Raw genomic sequence first — 21891 nt, 5'->3', positions numbered from 1 at the left:
TTCCAGGGCTTGGCAATATTTTCAGGCTTGGAATTTTCCCTAATAGCCAACCTCAAGCTCCCATAGCACAATCTGAGGCTGTTTCCCTTTTCCCCTGTCCCTCATTACTTGGAAGAAGAGAGTGACTCCCATCTGGCTCCACCCCCCTGTCAGGGAATTTTACAGAGTGAGAAGGTTGCTCCTGAGCCTCCTTTTCTCCAGGCTTAGGCTCCCAGCTCCCTCAGCCACTCCTCATCAGACTCATGCTCATGCTCCAGCCCTCAGAATTGCTGTCCAGGGGTTGTGCCAATACAGTTGAATGGGAGCAGAAGCAGGTTCCAGTATATTTTAGAACTACTCAAACTTATCCCACTGGGACTCAGACTTTCCATGCTGCTCTGTGCCTTAGTCTCCCCTACCACAAAAGTAGTTCTCTGCCTCAGAGGAGGCTGAGAAGATGACTTGATATTTCACTGTCACTTTATTTCTGGGGAAATGATAAAAACCGGAGTAGCTGATAACCAGATATAGAAAAGGTCACTATTCTACAGACATACAGCTAAAGTCCTACCTGCTTTGGGGTTTCATTTATGATAGCTTTATTGCTTATTTTAACAAATGCACAAACCCCACAAAGCTCTGAGTATGCATTTAATTAAAGCTTAAATACTAAAAATATGACAATGCTATGGTAATTCCCACAGCAATGGGAATTACAGCATAAAACCTTCCTTTGCTGCTGTAAACATGGTCACAGCTGATGTGTCTTTAGCCCACGGCCCAGTTACAACATGTATCATCATGGAGCCAAATAATTTGGACATTGACTCTGTCTCATGTAAAGAAGAAACCCTAAATACCCATCTCCACTAGATCCACTACAGTATCTCCCCTCTCAGGCAGACACCAGTCTCCTCCTGGAGACCTATCCATGGCAATATTGCAGAATGCTTCTTAATGCCTCCCCACATTTTGGATACAAGACATTTCCAAGAGGAAGAAGATGATCATTGTTTTGCTGTAAAAAGAAAAGATGGACCCCAAACTCGCCTTCCAGCACACTGGATTTCATCTTGTAGCTGATGGCAACTGACAGAAATCATTAAAGCAGTGCCTCTGGAATTAAATTAAACAGATGGACTGGGGCTGTCTAATTGGAAGAGTGAGGACTGTGGAAATTGGGAAACATGACAAAGCTAAAGGACAGGTCACAGAAATCTCAAGCACACAGTGGAGACTGAAAAGATCGTTCCTCTCTGAAAAACACCTTTGGAAAGGTGCTGAGGATGAAGGCTTCCTTTTTATTAGCTTAAAACACTCATCTCAGTTCCCAGCATCCCAGCCCTTCAAAACCATGCTGAGGAACCTGTGGAGGTATAATTAGCCATAAAATAGGAAGTGGTGAGAGAGCCAGTAAGTTAAACATTGGAATGACATTGATCTTTTTGCAGGAAAACAGTACCTGTAGGTCCTGTTCAGCTGGCTGCACCTCAGCCATCTCAGAGCCAGGGACAGCCCAGCTCACCTCTCCAGAGGCTGCTGGCCTGAGGGGCGAAGGACCAAGTGTCATAACAACTTCAAATCCATCACATCAGGTGGATTACACAGGCAATTGGACAAGGAAGGATGGCTTCACACTGCCAGAGGACAGGGTTAGATTGAATATAGGGAAGCAATTCTACCTTGAGAGAATAGTGAGGCTCAGGCAGAGGTTGCCCAGAGACACTGTGGCAGCCCCATCCCTGAAAGTGTTCAAGACCAGGTTGGACTGGGCTTGGAGCAACCTGGTCTAGTGGAAGGTGCTCCTGCTCGCAGCAGAAGGGTGGAACTGGATGGTCCCTTCAAGGTCCCTTCCAACCCATGATTCTGATTCTGAGATCAGCTGCTGTGGCTGAAGAAAGCAGATTTAGAGCATAACCTTTTACAGAGGGACCACACTCTATAAACAAAACCATCCTGCATCCTTGTGCCTCTGACTCCTCCCTTCCCCATTACACCCTGGCCACAACATCTAATTTCAGTTACACAGTTCACCCTGTGGACTAGGTCCATTAGCAAACCATTTGTAAGGAATTTCAAACTTTCTGTGGGTCATGCTCCAGCTCAATGCATTTCCACTCTGCACTGTGGACATTACGAGTCTAGAAACAGGACTGAGGGCCAAAACCTTGTCTGGCACAATGCTGGAGCTGTTACATACGGAATGAGCTTACATTTATGTTTGCCTCCAGAAAGGATTGAATCAGAATCACAAAGGTGGGAAAAGACCTTTAAGATCACCGAGTCCAACAGTATCTAATTAATCTGCTATCTGGAGAAAAGTTATACTGAGCTTCAGGTATTCAAGGTCTTCTTAATTTTCACTTTAAGTCAGTATTCATCTAAAATGTGGGAAAAATAAACAGAATTTGCCCAACACAGTCAAACCCTTTTTCTTTTGGCCAGGTACACAACAAAGATGGACGTGGTGATGACTCTGCCCTCGCAGACGGGACCAGCCTGAAGTCCACACATTTTTTACTGTCAAGATGTTTTCATTAGCATTTCCACTTGATTTTATGCCTGATTTTAGGTAATTATTGTCCCATGAACAGCCTTTCTCCCTGTCTCCCCTTAGCCTTTGCAACTCGGGAAGTCCTGTTCTGCTTCACCAGTCACTTGGAATGGTCAACAGTCGTCACACTCTGCTGCTGACCATTGTCCACCGGGAAAGGTGGGAGGCTCCCAAGCCCATCCCTTCATGGACAGGCAAATAACAGAGCCCGTTGCTGCTCGGACATCAAAGTTAAACAAACATTCACAAGCCCCCACCTCTGGGCCTGTTTTAAGGAACTCCCTGAGGAGGTCACGACTTTCAGCTTGTCATAGCACACATCAAAGTTTGCACCACACACGAACTCAGCACATGGATTGGGACAGTGTCACCCGAGAGCGGATATTCAGCCTTTGTGCACTGCTTTAATCCTGTGTTTTCCCAAGTAATTAAGCTTTTTTGCTTATGAACTTGTGACTAAGTAAAGCATCCCTGAGAGGTTGTAACATCAAAGCTCATTCTCCCGTCTGTCCCACATTTTCCAAAATTGGATTTCTTTTTCTCTTTTTTTCCTTAAATAAAAAAACCTAATTGAATTTAGTTGTAGACTGAATATATTTAGGAGTGTCTTTAAAAGGTTACAAGAAGCCAGAGTGATCATCATGGGAACTGTGGAGCAAGGGCACAGCATTCAGCCCCAGTGACACCATCACCATTGAGAAGATATGAGACAGCTCTTACAGGAGTGATTTTGGCTGGTGGGGTACCCACCACAACAACATCCCACAGGTATGGGCTCATCCATGGCCAAAACCTGAGAGCTGGTGGGGAATGGCACCATCAGTTCAGCTGGCACATCCGTGGGACTGGGGAGCAGCCTGCCCTGATCTGTCACACCACATACTAGGCATAAGGAGAGTGACAAGCTCCCTTGGGTTAAGCTTCACAACACATCCCAAACTTTATGAGAACCTTCTACAGAGGTCAGTATGACTTTAGGAAAAGGTTGAAGTGAGTCACCACAATGTGAGATGCACACACCTGGAGTGTCTGCTGATGGCTGCCACCATGAGAGCTGTCCAGCCAAGCTTGTGCCTTGCATTCACATCTGTGCCTTCTTCCAGCAACCTGGAAAGGGGAGAGATATGTTCAGGAAACAGATACAAAGAGAGCACCTCAAGCATCCTGGAGCTAATGAGGGAAAGCAGAATGTTTTACTTTGCAGGCACCTGCTCCAGCACAGCCCAGAAGACCCAACATGAAGTTGATTCAATACAGTTCTCAAAGGTGACCAAACTTAAACAAACATTCAGGTGATGGCAGTCTTACTCCTTTCAAAGGTTGCAATGCCAACATCTTGCTTTTTGTATTGTTTGTTTGTTTACTTATTTATTCTATTCAGTCTAATTTCCAAAGAACCACTCAGTAGCAAAACTGATAAACCCGTATTCCAGTGACATTGGAATTCTTTGGCTGCAAAGCACCCATTAGGTTTCAGAAGCACCTCAGTGGACCTCCAAAGCCCATGCCACCTCCAGATACTTCATGGTTTTCTCATACAGCATAAGAACAAATAAGACAACCCCCAAAAATACTAGGAACCAAACTATCCTCATGTCTCCAAAATTTTCTCAGCTTTTGCAAGATAGTGGCAAGGGACAGGTTTTTGCAGCAGGTACTTTAGCTCAACCTAAAACGTGCTGAACCCAGACAGTATGAAATGATAGTTCTTTCTGCACACCACAAGGAAGAAAGAAGTTCAGAATTGAGACACACATTTTACAGTGCTCAAGTTAAATGAGACAAACTCTAAACCCTGCACGTTCAAATCATAGAATCATAGAATGATTCACAGAAGGGTTTGTGCTAGAACAGACCTTGAAGACCATCTTTTTCCATCACTTCTGCCATAGGCATGGACACCTTCCACTAGACCAGGTTGCTCAAAGCCCTGTCCAACCTGGCCTTGGACACTTCCAAGGAGGGGGCTGCCCCAGCTCCTCTGGGCAACCTGTGCCAGGGCCTCACCACCCTCTCAAGGAAGAACTTCTTCACTATATCTAATCTAGATCTCCCCTCTGTCAGTTTGAAGACATTTCCCTTTGTCCTATCACTTTCTGCCTGTGTAAAAGGTCCCTCTACACAAACAAATCCATGATTACAAACCCATTTTTCTTGCAGGAGCAAGGTGCTGTCAGTACCAAGACAGGGAAGCCATGGGTCAGGCTTTAGAAAGGAGGGTGGACCATGCAAGAGTCAGCAGTTCTCTACCCCTTGGTTTATCCTTCTCCCTTTTCAGATATTAAGGCTTTACCATCTTCCTTTCTGGGTGACGCTGTCCTTGCACAGTGCATCCTCCACACACGTATAACATGGAAGAGCTGTCATTAAACTCCCTGCTGGGAGAGACACAAGTAAACACAGCAGCCATGTTCCACCTGTGCAAGCACCACACTCGAAGTCTTAAAATTCTGCCCAGAATCCCAGGCAAGAAAGTCAAGGTCAGGTGTGACTGCTTGCAGGCACTGAACAAGTCAGATCACCTCTTTAAGGACCTAGAGTGGTACACATCTGAATTCAGACAGCCTTTCCGAATTCCTCACCCTTGGTCTGCTCTCATGGCAATACTCTCACTGGTTAAGAGTGCTAGGATGGAATGAGTGAAAAGGAGGTAAACGAACCATATTCCTCTTTCTACAGTTGGGGCAATAAAAAAAAAAAAGGGAAAGCAGGAATGCTGGTCCAGGGAACACTCACAGATATACCCAGGGTGTGTTGTCAACCTTCCTCCACCTCACTGGAAACCTTCACAGTAGCTTAAAGAGAAACTTACTTATCCCAAGGAACAAATACACTCATATACAGAGACACCTGGTGTGTTCAACCTGAATAAGAGAAGGCTGTAGGGAGAACTTAGAGCCTCTGCCAGTGCCTAAAGGGGCTCCAAAAGACCTGGAGAGGAGCCTGGACAAGGGCCTGGAGTGACAGGACAAGAGGGAATGGCTTTGCATTGACAGAGGGCAGGGTTAGACGGAATATCAGGAAGAAATTCTTGGATGTGAGGGTGGTGAGGCCCTGGCACAGGTTGCCCAAAGAAGCTGTGGCTGTCTTATCCCTGGGAGTGTCCAATATCAGGTTGGACAGGGCTTCTGGCACATTGGTCTAGTGGAAGGCCCATGGCAGAAGGGTTGGAACTAGATAGTCTTGAGGCTCCCTCCCAACCAAACCTTTCAGTGCTACAACAACATGGTATGATAATCCTAAAGTTATTTCCATCTAGCAATGCCTGAACTTTGGCTGGTATCTTAAACACAGCTGAACGCAGTTCACCCCACTGACTGGACAAACCAGCCAGATAAACATCATGTGAATAAAAAGCCTGTGTTCCTCTCCAGCTGAACTACCTGCCTTAGTTGACAGAGACTGAGCCTTGAGAGCCAACAGGCAGATGGCTTCAGCCGAGCCCTACACAGAAGCATGTTGGTGAACTCTTCTGACTTGAGTGGTGGTATGATACACAGGGAATGGGTCTGAGTGGACAATTTGACCACCCTTTTTTGACAGAAGGAGTGGCCAGTGCTAGTGCTGTGGTTCTGGATGCTCTGAACTGTTCATCACTCGGACAGAAACCTAATAGTTGAAGTACTAGAATCATAACTGGCAGCCTCCATTTGTAGCTTCCAACTGTGATTCAGGAGGCTGTGACCACAGTAAATTACCACAGCACCAAAAGAAGCTTTATGCTCTCTTTACCAGGGTTACAATTTAAAGTTCAATGGTAATGAACTATCTGGCAGGTCAACAACAGGACCTTGGTCCAAAGAAGTCTGACACTTGAAGAACAAATTTTCACACAGAATCCACTCCAGATCCAATTTTTATTTCCTTTTTCTATGTGGTTTAATACCTAAAAATCCACCCAGCAGCATGATGAAGAGCAGGGATGATTCACCTACAGCCTTATGAGGGTTTGGATCAACACAGCCCTGCATATGGCTAACACTGGTCAAGCTGCAGCTCCTGCATTACCCAGTGGCCCAGTAAACTCATCTGGGGAGCTGCACAGGAGCAGCCTTGAGCCCCCGCAGGGGGCTGGCACAGAATTATGGAATCATTTGGGTTGGAAAAGCCCCTCTCAGACCACTGAGTCCAACCATTCCCCCAACACTGCCAAGCTCACTACTAACCCATGTCCCCAGGTGCTGCATCCACACATCTATTAAATCCCTCCAGGGATGGGGATTCCACTGCTGCCCCAGGCAGCCTGTGCCAGGGCTGGACAGCCCTTTCTATGAGGAATTTGTGAAATATCCTTATGCTTTCTCCTTCTGCCAGCACCACATCCCTGCAAGTGAATGCCAAGAGTGTGCTGCCAGTTCTACTGCCTGAAGAGCACTCTCAGACAACAGAATGCTGAAAGGAGAAATATGCCTGTGCAGCCACAAAGCTTTCTGTCTTGGTGAGGCCGGATGTGCCCAGACACACAGGGAATAGCAGACACACAGGGAATAGCAGATTGCTATCTGCACAGATCAGCTCCCTTTGCAGCTCCACTTACAGAGGTGTTTGCACTCACAACAGAGATAAGGTAGCCTGACTCAGACCCATGGCCGTTGCTGTCACACCATCACCTGCTCCAGCTGGAAGGACACTGCCTGCAGCAGAAATCCACACCACAGCTCCATCTGTGCCACCATGTGTGCTGTGTCCTCTGTGCAGGCACAGGGAGTTGCTCCCTCAGCTGAAAAACTGCTCACTCACTGCCACTGCAGGAACAAACTCCACACCTAGCTCCCCCAGACCCCAAGGAGCCATTCCCACCAGCACCAGAGCTCAGGCAGGATGCTACAATGGCAGAGATCTTACTGTCTCCCCTGACTTACCCTAACTGCTTCCAAAAATCCTTTCCCATACATTGTGATGCCCAATCCCCTTCCACTTGTCTCTCAAAGTGGTGTGGACCACATGTCCAAGTAATTTCTGAATTTCATGGTATTTACTTGGCCATTTGAAAGTCATTTGAAAGCAGTAACATTCACATCACCCCCTTCCTATAGTGTGCCACTGTGACAGCCTAATAGCCCAGAAAATCCAGGAAATAAAGGCATCTTGATGACAAGGGAGAGGGAGCTTGAAAAAAGAACCCAGAAGGGGCACAAGTAAGCCCAACACCAAAACTGCAGGTAAGAAGACATCAGCTATGCCAGGATGGAGGCATACAAACCTTTTCAGGTTGGGAACTTTTGCCTGGCAATAAAAGCCTTAAAGCCCAAAACCAACCACTGATTAACGTCCTCAGTAGAGTTTAATTGATGTAATTTTTCAAATTATCAGGCCCATTTGCACTTGACCATGGTATTTATATGATTTTACATTAAAGGGGCAGAGAGACCATCCTGGTCACCTTCTGCCAGCTACTGGGTTGCTCTGCTGCAAAGAGTCAGTCTTAATTTTGCCTGTCATAAGTTTTAACATTTCACAGGAGGGTTTGGACCGGAAATGACCTTGAAGATTATCCAGTTCCAATCCCAGTGTCACAGCCAGGAACACCTTCCCCTAGACCAGTTTGCTCTAAGCCCCATCCAACCTGTCCTTGAACACTTCCAGGGTTGGGGTAGCCATGTGAATGGATGTTTCTTCCCAATATACAATCTAACCCTGCATTATGTCAGCGTGTAATCAACCCCCTTCTCCTGTTACATTTGTTTTCTCAAAAATGGGACCTGCAGTGTAACTTCAGTATCTCCCTTTGAGACAAAGGACAGGATATCACCCCTTATTTAAAATAAAAAGATGATGTTTTAAACTAAAAGATGTGAGATTTACATTGGATATTGGGAAGAAGCTCTTCCTTGAGAGGGTGGTGAGGCCCTGGCACAGGTTGCCCAGAGAAGCTGTGGCAGACCCATCCCTGGAAGCGCCCAAGGCCAGGTTGGACAGGGTTTTGAGCAACCTGGTTTAGTGGGAGGTGTCCTTGTCCATGGCACAGGAGTTGGGACTAGATAATCTTTAAGGTCCCTTCCAACCAAAGCCATTCTATCATCCTGTGATTTTAGAATTCTCAAGGCACTTTGAAGCCACTGAAAAATACCAATGAGTACTGAAAGGCTTTTTTCTCTACAGACACACTGGAAGGACATACTGAATAATGAATTATCTTCATTCTTAAAAAAAAAAAAGAATGAAAATGATCTTAGTCTGGCAGTCAAACCTTTTTAATCATCATGCATCCAACAGGAAGGATGCTGGAGCCTCTCCTGTGGGATTAGGTTACAGGCTTGGAGCAAAAGTATTAGGATCAGTCAAGTAGTTTTCTGTTCAGGAATCTAGATCATCATAAGCATCTGGAATGCCGCATCACTGAGCCCAGTGAGGGAATTACTTGTATCATACCATCTCCATAATATGCATTGACATTTCATTTAGGAGCTGGATTGCTTTTTTTTTTTTTTTTTTTTGGTTAAATCATTGCAAGATGCTCAGCAACTTAACAGATTTTCAGACAACTGAACTTTATGTTCAGGGTCTTCAGGCCCACCATTTATTTTTCCTCCGCCTGATTTAATGATATGACAATCGATAAAGCCAAGACCACTGCTCAGAGCCCAGACAGCCAAATGTATTTACCAGCAGGAGTATTTTATTTTAATTAAATAAAATTCTCTGATCAATGTTTAGGATGTTTATCTACATTTTAACCAAGTAAGATCCAGGACACTCCCCTCCTAAGGAGTTTCTCACATGGATACAGCTCTATTAGCGCCATTTCCAGTGTTTCTCAAATGACAAACTGTTCTTTGACTGCTGTGGTGCCACCAAGATGTCCCTTCCCCTGGCAGCAGTTGGACTGGATGACCTTTAAATGTCTCGTCCAACATAAAGTCTTCTGGGATTCTGTGATTCAAGACCTGGTCAGAGGAAGAACCCCAAACCAGAGCTGGTGTTGTTTCTGATTGGGGAAGTACTCATATTTAAGGGGTTTCAATAAAACGTTTTTTTTTTTTTGGTAATGGTTTTAGGGCAGAAAGCTGGCAGATGGCAGGGTTAGACTGAATATTAGGGAGACTTTTTTCCCTATGAGGGTGGTAAGGCCCTGGCACAGGCTGCCCACGGAAGCCATGTCTGCCTCATCCCTGTAAATATTCAAGGACAAGCTGGACGGGGCTTGAAGCAACCTGGTCTAGTGGAAAGTGTCCCTGCCCATGGCAGAGGGTTGGAACTGGGTGAGCTTTAAGGTCCTTTCCAACCCAAACCACTCTGCGATTCCCTGACTCTATGAACATCACTTTCTGCTCTGGAATTTGCTGAAGGAATCTGGGCAGAGCAGCATCTACTGCTTTGTGCATATGCCCTATTTTACCCCAAGACAGCAGCTCCCAAAGCTTTAGCACTTTGATCCCCGCAGAAGAGATAAAGAGCCCACATCGGCAGCGATGAGCCTTCTCCCCCCACTGCCCCCGGACAGATGTGCCTTCTATTCACCCGTCACTGGGGTTCTGGGTGACTGACTCGGTGACACTGCTGAGCCCAGAGGGCATGTTTGAGTTTGTGCTCAGAGCTGGGAGCATGCCCAGCACTCCATCCTGACAGGTGGAGGAAGAGGAAGCTGGAAACTTGAACTTTTGCAACAACAATAGCTTCTGTTTCTGTCAGCCTCTCAGACATTTCCCCCAGCCCTGTCCCAATATGTCACTGTTTAACTGCAGAGTGTGGGACACCCTCAGATGTGCTCATCCTCTTAGGAACTGCTCTCTGCTTTGCAGAAGAAGGGGGAAAGTAAAACATCCCAACTGGACAATATCTTGGAACATGAAAGCACAATCCCTGCTAGATTTTCCTGCCAGGGAAAGGATCTGCTTGGACAGGAAGACACAGCGAGCTGCTTGAAACCCTCAGATGCCTCTGCTGTATTCTTGGAGAGAGCTCATTGCTGTCTCTCACCCCTCACCACTTTTGCAGGGCCAGTAACACACCACGGTGCTCCATGAAAACATATGGACCAGCACATTGTGGGGAAGGGGAGGGGAAGGACAAGGGGAAGGGCAAGCAGGAGGGGAAGGGAGAGAGAAACAGCATTTCTCAACAGCTCTCAAGGCAGGAAAGCTGCTTCCAGGACATGGGGGATCCTGGAGGAATCCCGGTAAGCCTAGCCCTGATAGCACAAACAGGCCATGCAGAGAAGCCAGTGGCCAAGAAGAAACTCCTGGAAACAAATTCTCAAAATCAAAGGGAAGCTCTCATAAATCCAAGTTTCAGGAGGTAAAGTCAACTCCAAGAGGAGAGCAGGTCTGGGGGCTCAGAGGGTGGGCAAAACCACCATGGGTGAAGCACATGGAGTGGGAAAAGTCAAAGAGGTACAACCCAAGCATGAAAAGGCCAATACAGACATGTGTAGCTGTAGCTGCCTTGTGCCTGTAAGTGTTCAAAACCAGGCAGGACAGGGCTTGGAGCAACTTGGATTAGTGGAAGATGTCCCTGCCCATGGCAGGGGGCTGGAACTGGATGAGCTTCAAAGTCCCCTCCAACTCAAATCCTTCCGTGATTCGACAGCTGGCATCACCAGGTTTGGAAGAGAATGTGAAACCTTACATGAAGTAGCCCCAGTTCAGCCACCCCAATGCAACAGCTGAGCTATGTGCCAGAAAAATACCCTACCAGCCTGCCTACCTGCTCTGGCAGAGGCCAGCAGCATAAGTGGGAAATGACCATCACTGTTTGCAGAGGAATTTGAGCACAATACACTAACTTCTGACAATCCATTTCTACTGGAGGTGGCATGTGTTACCTGCTCGACTTTCTCTGTGCAGGTCTGAACTCAAGTGTCAGACTCCCCCACATCCACCAACATTCACAGTTTATGTGCTGTGTAAGCAAGCACTCAACATGTTTTTAACCTGCACATCTTCCAAGGTGTCCCTTAACTCCTGAGCTGTGAGGAAAGTGGAATAATTGCTCCCCTGGTTGTACATGCCACATCCATGCTGGTGGACTGCTGCTCCTCCAAGCCCAGAGCTGCTCAGGAAGCTTTCCGGCACTCAGCCCTGCTGATAAACATCTCCACTAACTGGAATTAACCCTGTGATGGTTCCCAGGCATATTCAAGACATACAGAAGTTCCCACAAATCCAGGTGTGTTGGTGTCTGCTTCCAGAGAGAGGGATCTGGGATTTATGGGCTTCAAAGCTGTTTTGGAAAGAAGCATGAGATCTCCTGTTGGCTTGGCACTGACTGCAGAGACACTGCTCTGTGACTCAGTGTGCAAACTCAAACAATCCTGGGAGGTCAAAATACACCAAGAAGCATATCAAAAAGGGCAGTTTTCCAGCTATCTAGATCAGGAAAGCACAGCACACATACATCTCCCCCAATACTTCATTGCCAACATGAAGAAATCTGGGCTGTTGTATTTGCTCTGAATTCCTGCAGCCACAGGCCAATTCAAGCTCAATAATTAGTAACAAAACTTTCACTGAAACACAGTCCTGGAAAATTTGGTCATTTAGGAGAAAAGATTAAACATGATAAACATCTTTTTATCCTAAAAAACCCAGGTGTCTGTAACTCAGATATACACAGACAAATGCAGGCTCAACATCATAAAAACATGGAGCAATGGAAATAAATATAATTATAAATCATCTCCCAATCCTGCCTCCAACCTCCTCCCACTACCACTGCTGAAGATGTGTCACAGCTGTTTAGGACTGAGGTAAGGTACATGATGGCTAGTGGCCATGAGCCAATGATCTGACTCTTCTTCTGCTCACCTACAAAGCATTCAGGCATCCCTCGAGCCTCAGTCACAACACTCACAACTATTCTGTGAGAGAAGATGCTTCAACAGGTACAACATGGGATACTGGCTCCCATAAAGGCCCATCTCCTCCACACAGTGTCTTTCAATGATTCAGGTAAGCAAAGCCCGACACACTGCAGAGGGATTTTTTACCCAGTCTCTGAATTCAAATGCAGTCTCTGAATTATTGTAACAAACACTTGAGCCAGGAAGCAAACAAAAGACTGGGAGATGGTACCCCCAGTTCACCCCCGAAACTGGAGAGAATTGAAAGGGTTACAGCTGGAAGAGACCTTAAAGCTAATCTTGTTCCTACTCCCTCCCATGGGCAGGAGCACCTTCCACTGGAGCAGCTGCTCCAAGTCCTGTCCAACTGGCCTTGAACACTTCCAGGGACAGGGATGGGGGAAATTTAGCTCAATGAGCCATGCTGCTTACAAACAAGGGAGAAGGGACAAGCACAGTCTAGAGGAGGCAGAACTGCAATGAGTCAGAGCCAAGATGAGTGGTACTGCTTGAAAATTGAAAGATCACTGTTTGGGGCAATCAAGCCTGATTTAGCTGTTTCTGCATCTCCTCCACCTAAAAAATCATCTTGGAGAGAGCAGACTCAGCTGAAGCAACTGACATGGAGCTTCCTGCCCCACTGCCACATCCGTCTGGATCCCTGTGAGAGCAGGAGAGTACCTGGTCAGCTCCAGATCTCATTACCACACAGATTTGAGTGGCTGCCTGCTGTTAGGAATGAGACTGATAACAGCCATCTGACACATGCTCTGTGTCTCCATGAGTCACAGCTGCACAGGGCTGAGGAAAGCACTGCTTCATCATGCTTATCTGGAGAGAAAACTGCTGAAAGCCTGTGCTCTTGGGGTGGCTTACTAAGAAACAAAGCTGGAACACAAAGAATCAATATTAATACTGAATATCAACACAAGTGGGAGTGAGGTGGGCATTTTTTATGCCTTTGCTTCTTGCTTTCCCTCCAAATGCACACAACAACTGAGGCTGAGGGGAATTAAACTATCTGCACCAATTAGGTTATTATATTTTGTGCTGGCTAATAGCATGAAGGGCTTGGAGGGAAGAGCTGGTTTGCCACATGTTCCAAAGGGGATGCTCTCAGAAGTTCGCACATTCTTTCAGCTCAATGAAGAATTCAGCCTGGTTCCTTGCATTCAACAAGTGGTTAGATGAGAAAACTTGGCTGGAAGCTCAGAGGAGCCAGAGATGGTAGAGGCAAGCCTACAGCAGAGGGGCTGGATTTAGCCTGTGGATATGCATTCTTCCCACAGCAATACAAACTTTTATTCCAGTGAGGTCTGCTTGCTATGCCTGAAAGGCCTGTTCATTTTCAGAGTTAAAAATTGCTGCTTGGAATATTCACAGAATCATGGAATGGTTTGGGTTGGGAGAAAGCTTAAAGTTCAGCTAGTTCTAATCCCCTCTGCCATGGGAAGGAACACCTTCCACTTGACCTGGTTGCTCCAAGACCCATCCAACCTGGTCTTGAGCACTTCCAGGGATGGGGCAGCCACAGTTTCTCTGGCCAGCCTGTGCCACAGACTCACAACCCTCACATGGAAGAATTTTATCCCAATATCTCCTCTAACTCTGTCCTCCATCAGTTTGAAGCCATCCTCCCTTGCCCTGTCACTCCATGCCCTTGGAGTCCTTCAGCTCCTCATGGAGCCCCTTTAGGCACTGGCAGGGGCTTCAAGCTCTCTCAGGAGCCTTAAACACCCCAGCTCTTCCAGCCTGTCTCCAGAACAGAGGGGCTTCAACCCTTGGAGCATCTCCATGGCCTCCTCTGGACTCACTCCAGCAGCTCCTCAGCTTTTTCATGATGAGGGTCCCAGAGCTAGAATCAGTACTTTAGGTGGGATCTCATGATCTTCTTGGTATCTCCCACCCTCTCTCACACAGCTATTTTCTACACTTTAGACTAAGACTGTATTTCCTAGTAACTGTATTCTGATTTTTTCATGTGCAGAGGGCCATGACCAGCTGTCACCTGAAGGCACTTGGAAAAGATCAACATCCCACTTCAAACAAGCTTGAAGATGTATAAGAAACACCACCCCAGGGGACAGTGCAGGCAGGGGACAGCAGTGTGGCAGGACAGGTAATGTTCCATGGATGGCTGCCCAGCTGGATTGTCACACTCCCATCCTGTCAAAGCTCAATTTGGTCTTCACCCCTTGCAGGTGGAGAGAGCATTGAAGGCAAGACTGTGTTTCCTCTGTCAGCTCTGCAGTAGGTCTGGCAATTTTGGGCTGTGGAAGCTTGTTGTAAAGAGATTCATGGAAAAATAGAGTGGTTGGGGTGGGAAGCAACTTCTGGAGATCACCATGTCCAACCTTCTCCTTAAGCAGGTTCACCCAGAGCAGGCTGCAAAGGATTGTGTCCAAGAGGGGTTTGAATATCCCTGAGGAAGAAGACTCCACATGCTCTCTGGGCAGGCTGTTCCAGTGCTCTGTCACACTCACAATACAAAGTTTTTTCTCATATTGAGATTGAACTGCCTCTTGTCCCGTTGCTGGGCCCTATGGAGCAGAACCTGGTCAATCCTCTGACGACCTCCCTGCAGACACTGACATAGATGAGTTCCTCTCTCAAGTTGTCTCTTCTTGAGGCTGAACAGCCCCATCTCCCTCAGCCTTTCCTTGTAAGAGGGATGCTCCAGTCCCTTCATCATGTTTGAGGCTGAAACTGACTGCAGCAGGGCAAGCCAGTAGTTTTCACCATTCATGCTTCTCACACAAGCAAAAAGCATGTGCCAAGCAGAGTTAGGCACACCTTCAAACAGTGGGAGGGCTGCCAGCCCCACAGGGAACAGGATGGGAAGGAAGGCCCAGGACAGCCTTTGCAGAGGGATCTGGACAGGCAGGCTCGATGGGTTGAGGCCACTGTATGAGGTTCAATAGGTCAAGTGCTGGGTCCTGCACCTGGGTCACCACAACCCTGTGCAGACATACGAGCTGAGAGCAGAGAGGCTGAAAAGTGCACAGCCGGAAAGGCCCTGGGGGTGCTGGATGACACTGGTTGAACAAAAGCCAGGTGTGCCCAAGTGGGAAAGAATGAAAATGGTACCCTAACTTGTATCAGCTACAGTGTGGCCAGCAAGCCCAAGGCAGATCCTCACACTGGGCAAGGCAGATCAAATCCTGTGTGCAGTGCTAGGCTCCTCATGACCAGAAAGACTTTGAGGTGCTGGAGTGGGTCCAGAGAAGGACAGTGAAGCTGCTGAAGGGTCTGAACCAAAGGGGCTGATGAGGAGTGTCTGAGGGAGTTGGGGGGACAGCCTGGAGAAAAGGAGGCTGGGAGGAACCTTCTCACTCTGTACAGCTCTCTGAAAGGACGGTGTAGCCAGGTAGGAGTCAGGGTATTCTCACAGATAACAAATTACTGTATTGGTGGAAACAGCCTTAAGTTGTGCTATGGGAGGCTTAGGTTGGATGTCTGGGAAAATTTCTTCATGGAAAAGGTCATCAAGCCCTGGGACAGGCTGCTCAGGGCAGTGGTGGAGTCCCCATCCCTGAAGGGATTAAACAGACATGTAGAAGTGGCACTTGGGGACACAGTTTAATGGTGGGCTTGGCAGTGCTGCTGGGGAATGGTTGGACTCAATGATCTCAGAGGGCTTTTCCAACCCAAATGATTCTGTGATTCTGTGACAGAGCACAGAAACAGAGGGAGAAGCTGTAGACGTGCAGCCCAGCAGGATGGTGTACAGCCACCAGCCCTGTCCTGACCAGCTGGAGCACAGAGCATCCCTCTTGCTGATCTGCCTGACCAGGCTCACAAATCACCCAGACATCCCTAAACAGCAGCTTCCTGCAATTACAAGCAGCAGAACACATGTGCCAATTAGCTGCACAGCAATATCCTCTTTGGCCCTTGATCTAGGCCAGATCTCAGCCCTGGGGTGCAGCAGAGCCAGGTGCTCCATCCAAGATCCTGGAAACTGGATGGAACATCCCCTGGCTGCAGGCCAAGAGGGCTCTCCTCTCCCTGTCCTCTTCTGCACCTATCCTTCTCTTCCCTTTGCTTCTATACAGGGGTAGCAGCTCCTACCTCCCCAGGTGCCTGTGCTGGGTGGGAGATCTCAGTCAGAGACAGGAACACACGTGTACACAGGAGAGCAGCAATGTCTCTTCCCATCCAACACAAGCTGCCAGGCTGCCAAAAGGTCTGAATTCTATACTGGCTGAGGGCAGCACCTGAGACCTGGGAGACCTCTGGCATTATGAGACAGACCAGGCAGGAGTGCCAGAATCTGTTCAAGAAGCAGCTCCAAGGTTCTCACACTTCTCTTCCCACTTTAGGGGAGACTTGCTTTCCTCCCACAGTCCCAGAGCCGGTCCCCAGCACTGGGTGGAGCCATCACTGGAGCACATCAGTGACATGGCACTGCTGCTCACAAACCATCCTGAGAACCTTTGAGTCCCTCCCTGGAGGTTTGGCTGCAGAAAGAACATACCTCCTGGGGACTAGTCACATGCTGAGCCTGTGAGAAACTGGCCCTTTGTTACCACCTCAGGGAATGTAATGCTGCCAGATGCACCTGAGAGGTGCCATGGCACCACCCCAATGAGGCAGGCACACCCAACTGGGGACAAAAAGCCTGCTGCCATGGGATAGGAGCTCTGGAGATGCTCCACTCCCTAACAGCCATATCTTTGGTCACCCAACCACTCACTTCCCTGACTTCCTTGGCTGGGTGGAGCTCTCTCCTCTGCTCCTTGTGGGACAAAAGGCCCCTGGAGAACTGCTGGCTCAGGCTGAGGAACCCACAAGGGCTGTTTGTTCAGAGACAGACCCCAAGAGATGAGCTTTTGCAGTGTGCCGCTCACAGGGGTACGCCCACATCTGCACATTATGGCCTCACAGTCCTCCCTCAGCACAGGGATCTGTGATCCACCTCCTACCCAACAAGTAAGGGTGCTCCCCATCACTCCCCACCCACTCTGGATCTGAGAGGGTGAGGGGAGCACCCCATGGGGGCTGGGAGCAGCCAGCCCCTTCCTCCCCCATGTGCTGACAGGGTTTTCCTGTCCTCCCAGCCCCTTGGCACACTGCTCTCATGTCTCAGAACACTGCTCACCTCTTGACTTCTGAAACGTTGTTAATCTTTGCAGCTTCCAGAAGAGCATCCTCTGAAACGCAGAAAGAAGGGAGGAGGGAATTAGCATGGAGAACACACATGGACATCCTAACCTGGAATGTACAGGGGCTGCTGCTGCTCAGAGCTCTCACTGACCACCCCAATGAGCAAGAGCCTATTCCTGTGAGCAGGTTATCTTAAAACTCCTCGCTGTCTTGGTGACTGACTCCAGCCCCCATTTACACACCCTGAGAACAGCAGCAGGCACCCCAGGGCAGTGGACACTGTCACCCCAAGTGTCAGCCTCAGCTAGAGGTTTCCAAACACCACAGAAGTTCCTACCACAGAGTCAGAATGACACCCCCTGGCTAGAGAAGGGAAGAGCAGCACCCAGCTCTGGGAGATGGGATAAGCGAGGGGCTGGGAGGGACCTAAAACTTTATCTCATTCCACCTCTCTGCCATGAGAAGGGACTCTTTCCACTAGACCACGCTGCTCCCAGCCTTGTCCATAAACACTTCCAAGGGATAGGGCAGCCACAGCTTCTCTGGGCAACCTGTGCCAGGGCCTCACCAAACCTCACAGGCAAGAATTTCTTCCCAATATTCCACCTAAGCCTGCCCTCAGGGTTAGAAGAAGCCAGTCAGTGGGAAACCATTCCTCCTTATCCTGTCTCTCCAAACCCATGTCCAAAGTCCCTCTCTAGCTCTCTTGGAGCCCCTTTATGCACTAAAGCCTTAAGGATAACCCTTCCTTGGAGAGCTTCCCAGATTACAGCCAGCAGGCAGATTCCATCCCCAAGGGGAGAGAGAGACCCCACATCCCCTCCCAAAGAGCACAGGACTCTCTGTCCTGCATCCCACGCCTCCCGCCCTGGGGCCGGCCCCAGCAGCGATAGTCACCCTTGGACAGGCGGTCCCGCAGGTAGCAGTAAGCCAGCGCAGCGATGAGGGCAGGCAGCCCAGCTCCCGGGGAGCAGATCCCAGCTCCACTCTGATGCCCGCCGGGGTCTCCCGCATGACAGCAGCGCTGCTCTGCACCCGAGGGCCATGGCGTCGGCTCTCTGAGGCATGCCACAAGGCTGGACGATGTTGCTGGCACAAGGCAGCCAGTGCTGGCCAGGCCAGTGGCAGGTGGCCGGGGTGTCTGCAGTGGGGCCAGGCCTGGAACAGGCAGCCCTGGCCTCTCCGCCGTGGTGGTCCCCTTTAGGCCTGGGCCTTTAACTAAAGGAGAGCCCCCTGGGCCTGGCCCCATTGGCAAAGCGGGGCCTGGCGCAGCAGCCAGCGGAGAGCCCCCGGCCACCGGCCGGGCCACCGGGGCTTCCCCCCCCAGGCCCCCCTGTCGCCTCCTGCAGGCAGCGATCAGCCATGACAGCCTTGCGCTTGGCGTCGGCGCGAGCCCACGGCGCCCCCTGGCGGCCAATACCGGGAGCAGCCGCGGCCGGGTGGCCACGGCCCCCTCAGCCACAGCCGCCGCCGCAGTGCCGTAGGTCGCACGTGACGGCGACCACCATGGCCGCGCTCGGAGGAGCCGCGCCAGCCCCTGCGGCAGCGGGCAGAACGCCAGAGACGCCAGCATTGTTCCCTCGCTCCTCCCGCTGCGCCGCTCGCACCTTACCCCCCCCCCGTCGCTGAGGCCGGTGGACAAGATGGCGGCTGCCGGCCGGCAGAGCTTGATGAAGGGGGAGAGCAATGTGTGCCGGGAGATGTAGTCCCCACCGCGCCCTGCAGCGCGCTTATCCGACACGGCGGACTACAACCCCCAGGAGGCGCCGCGGCGCGAAGTTCCCGCGGCATGCCGGGAAACCGGCGTCGGCTGCGGGACATGCAGGGAAGTAGTGGCGGGCGGGCTCCGGCAGGGGGCGCAGCGCAGCGCAGGCGGGGGGGAGGGGAGGCCGGGGCGCCCGGGCGCGCGCGTGTGTGACGCAGAGGGGTCGCGCGGGCGGGCGGGCACGGACAGACTGACACGGACAGACCCCAAACAGTGCGCACGGCTTTATTCACACACAGGGGCACACAAACGCGTGTGCATTGGCGCACACGCACAGGGGCGTTTCTGTATTTTGCCACCAGCAATTCCCATTCTACCCATTTCCTCCTGTTTCACCCCAATCCCCGCCATTTCCCATTATCCCAGCAGCTGTTTGCCCATTTTGTCGTCCCACCATCATTCCAGCGCTTCCACAGGGGCCAACAAACTCCTGGGTTAAACAGAGCTGGTAAGAAGATGCAATTTTAGGGATTTAATTTAAATATATATATTTTAAATTTTTTAGAAGACTTTGTTTTATTACCTGTACTGGTTCCTGCATTTAGCTCTGCACACTGCTGGCTGTAACCTGGGAAGCTCTCCAGAGAAGGATTATCCTTAAGGCTTTAGTGCATAAAGGGGCTCCAAGAGAGCTAGAGAGAGACTTTGGACATTGGTTTGGAGAGATAGGATAAGGAGGAATGGTTTCCCACTGACTGGCTTCTTCTAACCCTGAGGGCAGGCTTAGGTGGAATATTGGGAAGAAATTCTTGCCTGTGAGGTTTGGTGAGGCCCTGGCACAGGTTGCCCAGAGAAGCTGTGGCTGCCCTATCCCTTGGAAGTGTTTATGGACAAGGCTGGGAGCAGCGTGGTCTAGTGGAAAGAGTCCCTTCTCATGGCAGAGAGGTGGAATGAGATAAAGTTTTAGGTCCCTCCCAGCCCCTCGCTTATCCCATCTCCCAGAGCTGGGTGCTGCTCTTCCCTTCTCTAGATGTGGGATGATGGAGCAGGAATAAGGATTGGGACCCAGGGAGCTGGGAAAGAACCAGGAGTGTGGGGGAAGGTGGCAGAAATGGGCATTTCTGCAGCCAGACTGGTGCCAGCAGGACTGGGAGTTGTTACAGAAAGCCCAGTGCTCCCAGTTCCCCAGTCCACTTCCCCTAGCTCCATCAGCTCAGTGCTCCCACTTCCCCAGCCCAGCTCGCCCAGCTCCATCCGCTCAGTGCTCCCAATTTCCCAGCCCAGTTTCCCCATTCCATTAGCCCAATGCTTGTACTTCCCCAGCCTAGTTCTTCCAGCTCGATTAGCCCACTGCTGCCCGTTCCCCAGACTGACTGTTTGCTGCCCTTGCTAAGTTGCTCAGTCCAGTTCTTCCAGCTCTAATAGCCCAGTTCCCGCGGGTACCCAGCCCAGTCTCTCCAGCTCCCCAGCTCCTCCCACCATGCTCTCCAGCTTAGCTCAACAGCTTCTCCAGCCCAGCTCCCCCACTTCTGCCTGCTGCAACAGCCCAGTTCCCCAGCACAGTTTCCCCAGCTCCCCTGGCTCCTCCAGCCCAGATACCCCATTCCCTCATCCTGCCCTTCCTACCCCATGACTCCCATGACATCTGTGCTCCAGATTAGGAATGGCATGTGGTGCCACATGGCTGGACTTGCTGGGAATGTGGGTGCTCCTGCTTCCAGTGCCAGGGCTGCTGAGGGCTGGGAAGGGCTGTGGTGTGATGGCTTTCACCTTTCTACTTCCCTGGACATAGGGTGGGAACAGCCCAGGCTTTCACAGCAGAGCTAGCAGAAAGGGCAAGGAGAGAAGGATGAGGGGAGAGGGTCCCCCTGCACCAGTCACAGCACCCTGTCCCCAGCCACCCACTGTGGATGTCCACTTCCAGTGAGATAGGCTGCCAGAGATTCCCTTGGCTCCTTTTCCCAGGTGAGGATGCTGGGAGCAGTGGTGTGGCATGCTGAGCCCTGTGATGCCAGGTCCCTGTCTCCTCATATCCCTGTGCTCTCCTATCCCTCTGGTTACTGCTGGTTACTGCACCCCTGGGAAGGGCCTCATCCTGGATAAGGAGCTCAGTCCCACATTCCTGCTGCTGAGACAGGCTTTGCTTTGCCAGTCTAGGTACATGCCACACTGCTCTGTCATCATTTATACACAGTTATTCATGGGAGCTGGAAGAGGGTTCCTAGGTGCTCCCAAATGGAAAGAAAGAAACCCTGAGTCGGCAGCATTTTCAGAGCTGGATGGGAGCCAGAGCCTGAGCTTTTCCAAAAATAACACATCCTAGTCAGCACTGCCAATGGCAGCATGCCCACCTGCTCCTGGTCACGGTGCCGTGGGGATGCCACGGCAAGGCCCAGTACTGGCACAAAGGATGGATAATGCTGATGTGCTGCACGGGTACAGGGCACGGGCTCACAGCTGACAGTGTCACATCAGGGTGACCCACACCCTGGAGAGCGGCTGTGGGTCTCTGTCACGCACTTGTGTCCCCTCCTACCCCAACTGCAATCATGGAATCGTTTGGGTTGGAAAAGCTTGCTGAGACCACTGACCAACCACTCCCCCTGTACTGCCAAGGCCACTACTAACCCATGTCCTCACCTGTCACATCTGGTTTTGTAAACCCTCCGGAGATGGGCACTCCACCAGTGCCAGGGCTGGACAATCCTTTCAGTGAAGAAATTTTCCCAATATCCAACCTAAACCTTCCTAGGCACACAGGGCAGG

General features: G+C 50.1%; 1 protein-coding gene across 2 annotated transcripts in view; it reads right to left on the bottom strand.

The window, feature by feature from the left end:
• CLPB (caseinolytic mitochondrial matrix peptidase chaperone subunit B) overlaps positions 1-19026 on the bottom strand; it is a 73765-nt gene extending 54739 nt beyond the window's left edge. For both annotated transcript variants that reach the window (XM_009095420.4, XM_050974283.1), the window contains exons 1-3: positions 18318-19026; positions 17416-17467; positions 3554-3640 (exon numbers count right to left, since the gene is read on the bottom strand). In XM_009095420.4, coding sequence (XP_009093668.4) covers positions 3554-3640; positions 17416-17467; positions 18318-18993 — 815 coding nt within the window. In that variant the 5' untranslated portion in view covers positions 18994-19026. The remainder of the gene's footprint in view (positions 1-3553; positions 3641-17415; positions 17468-18317) is intronic.
• Between the last annotated feature and the right edge of the window lie 2865 nt (positions 19027-21891).

The sequence above is a fragment of the Serinus canaria genome, chromosome 1, assembly GCF_022539315.1.
Source record: "Serinus canaria isolate serCan28SL12 chromosome 1, serCan2020, whole genome shotgun sequence".
Taxonomy (NCBI): Eukaryota; Metazoa; Chordata; class Aves; order Passeriformes; family Fringillidae; genus Serinus; species Serinus canaria.
The sequence above is the reverse complement of the archived record's forward strand: the minus strand, read 5'-3'. Positions and strand labels throughout refer to the sequence as shown.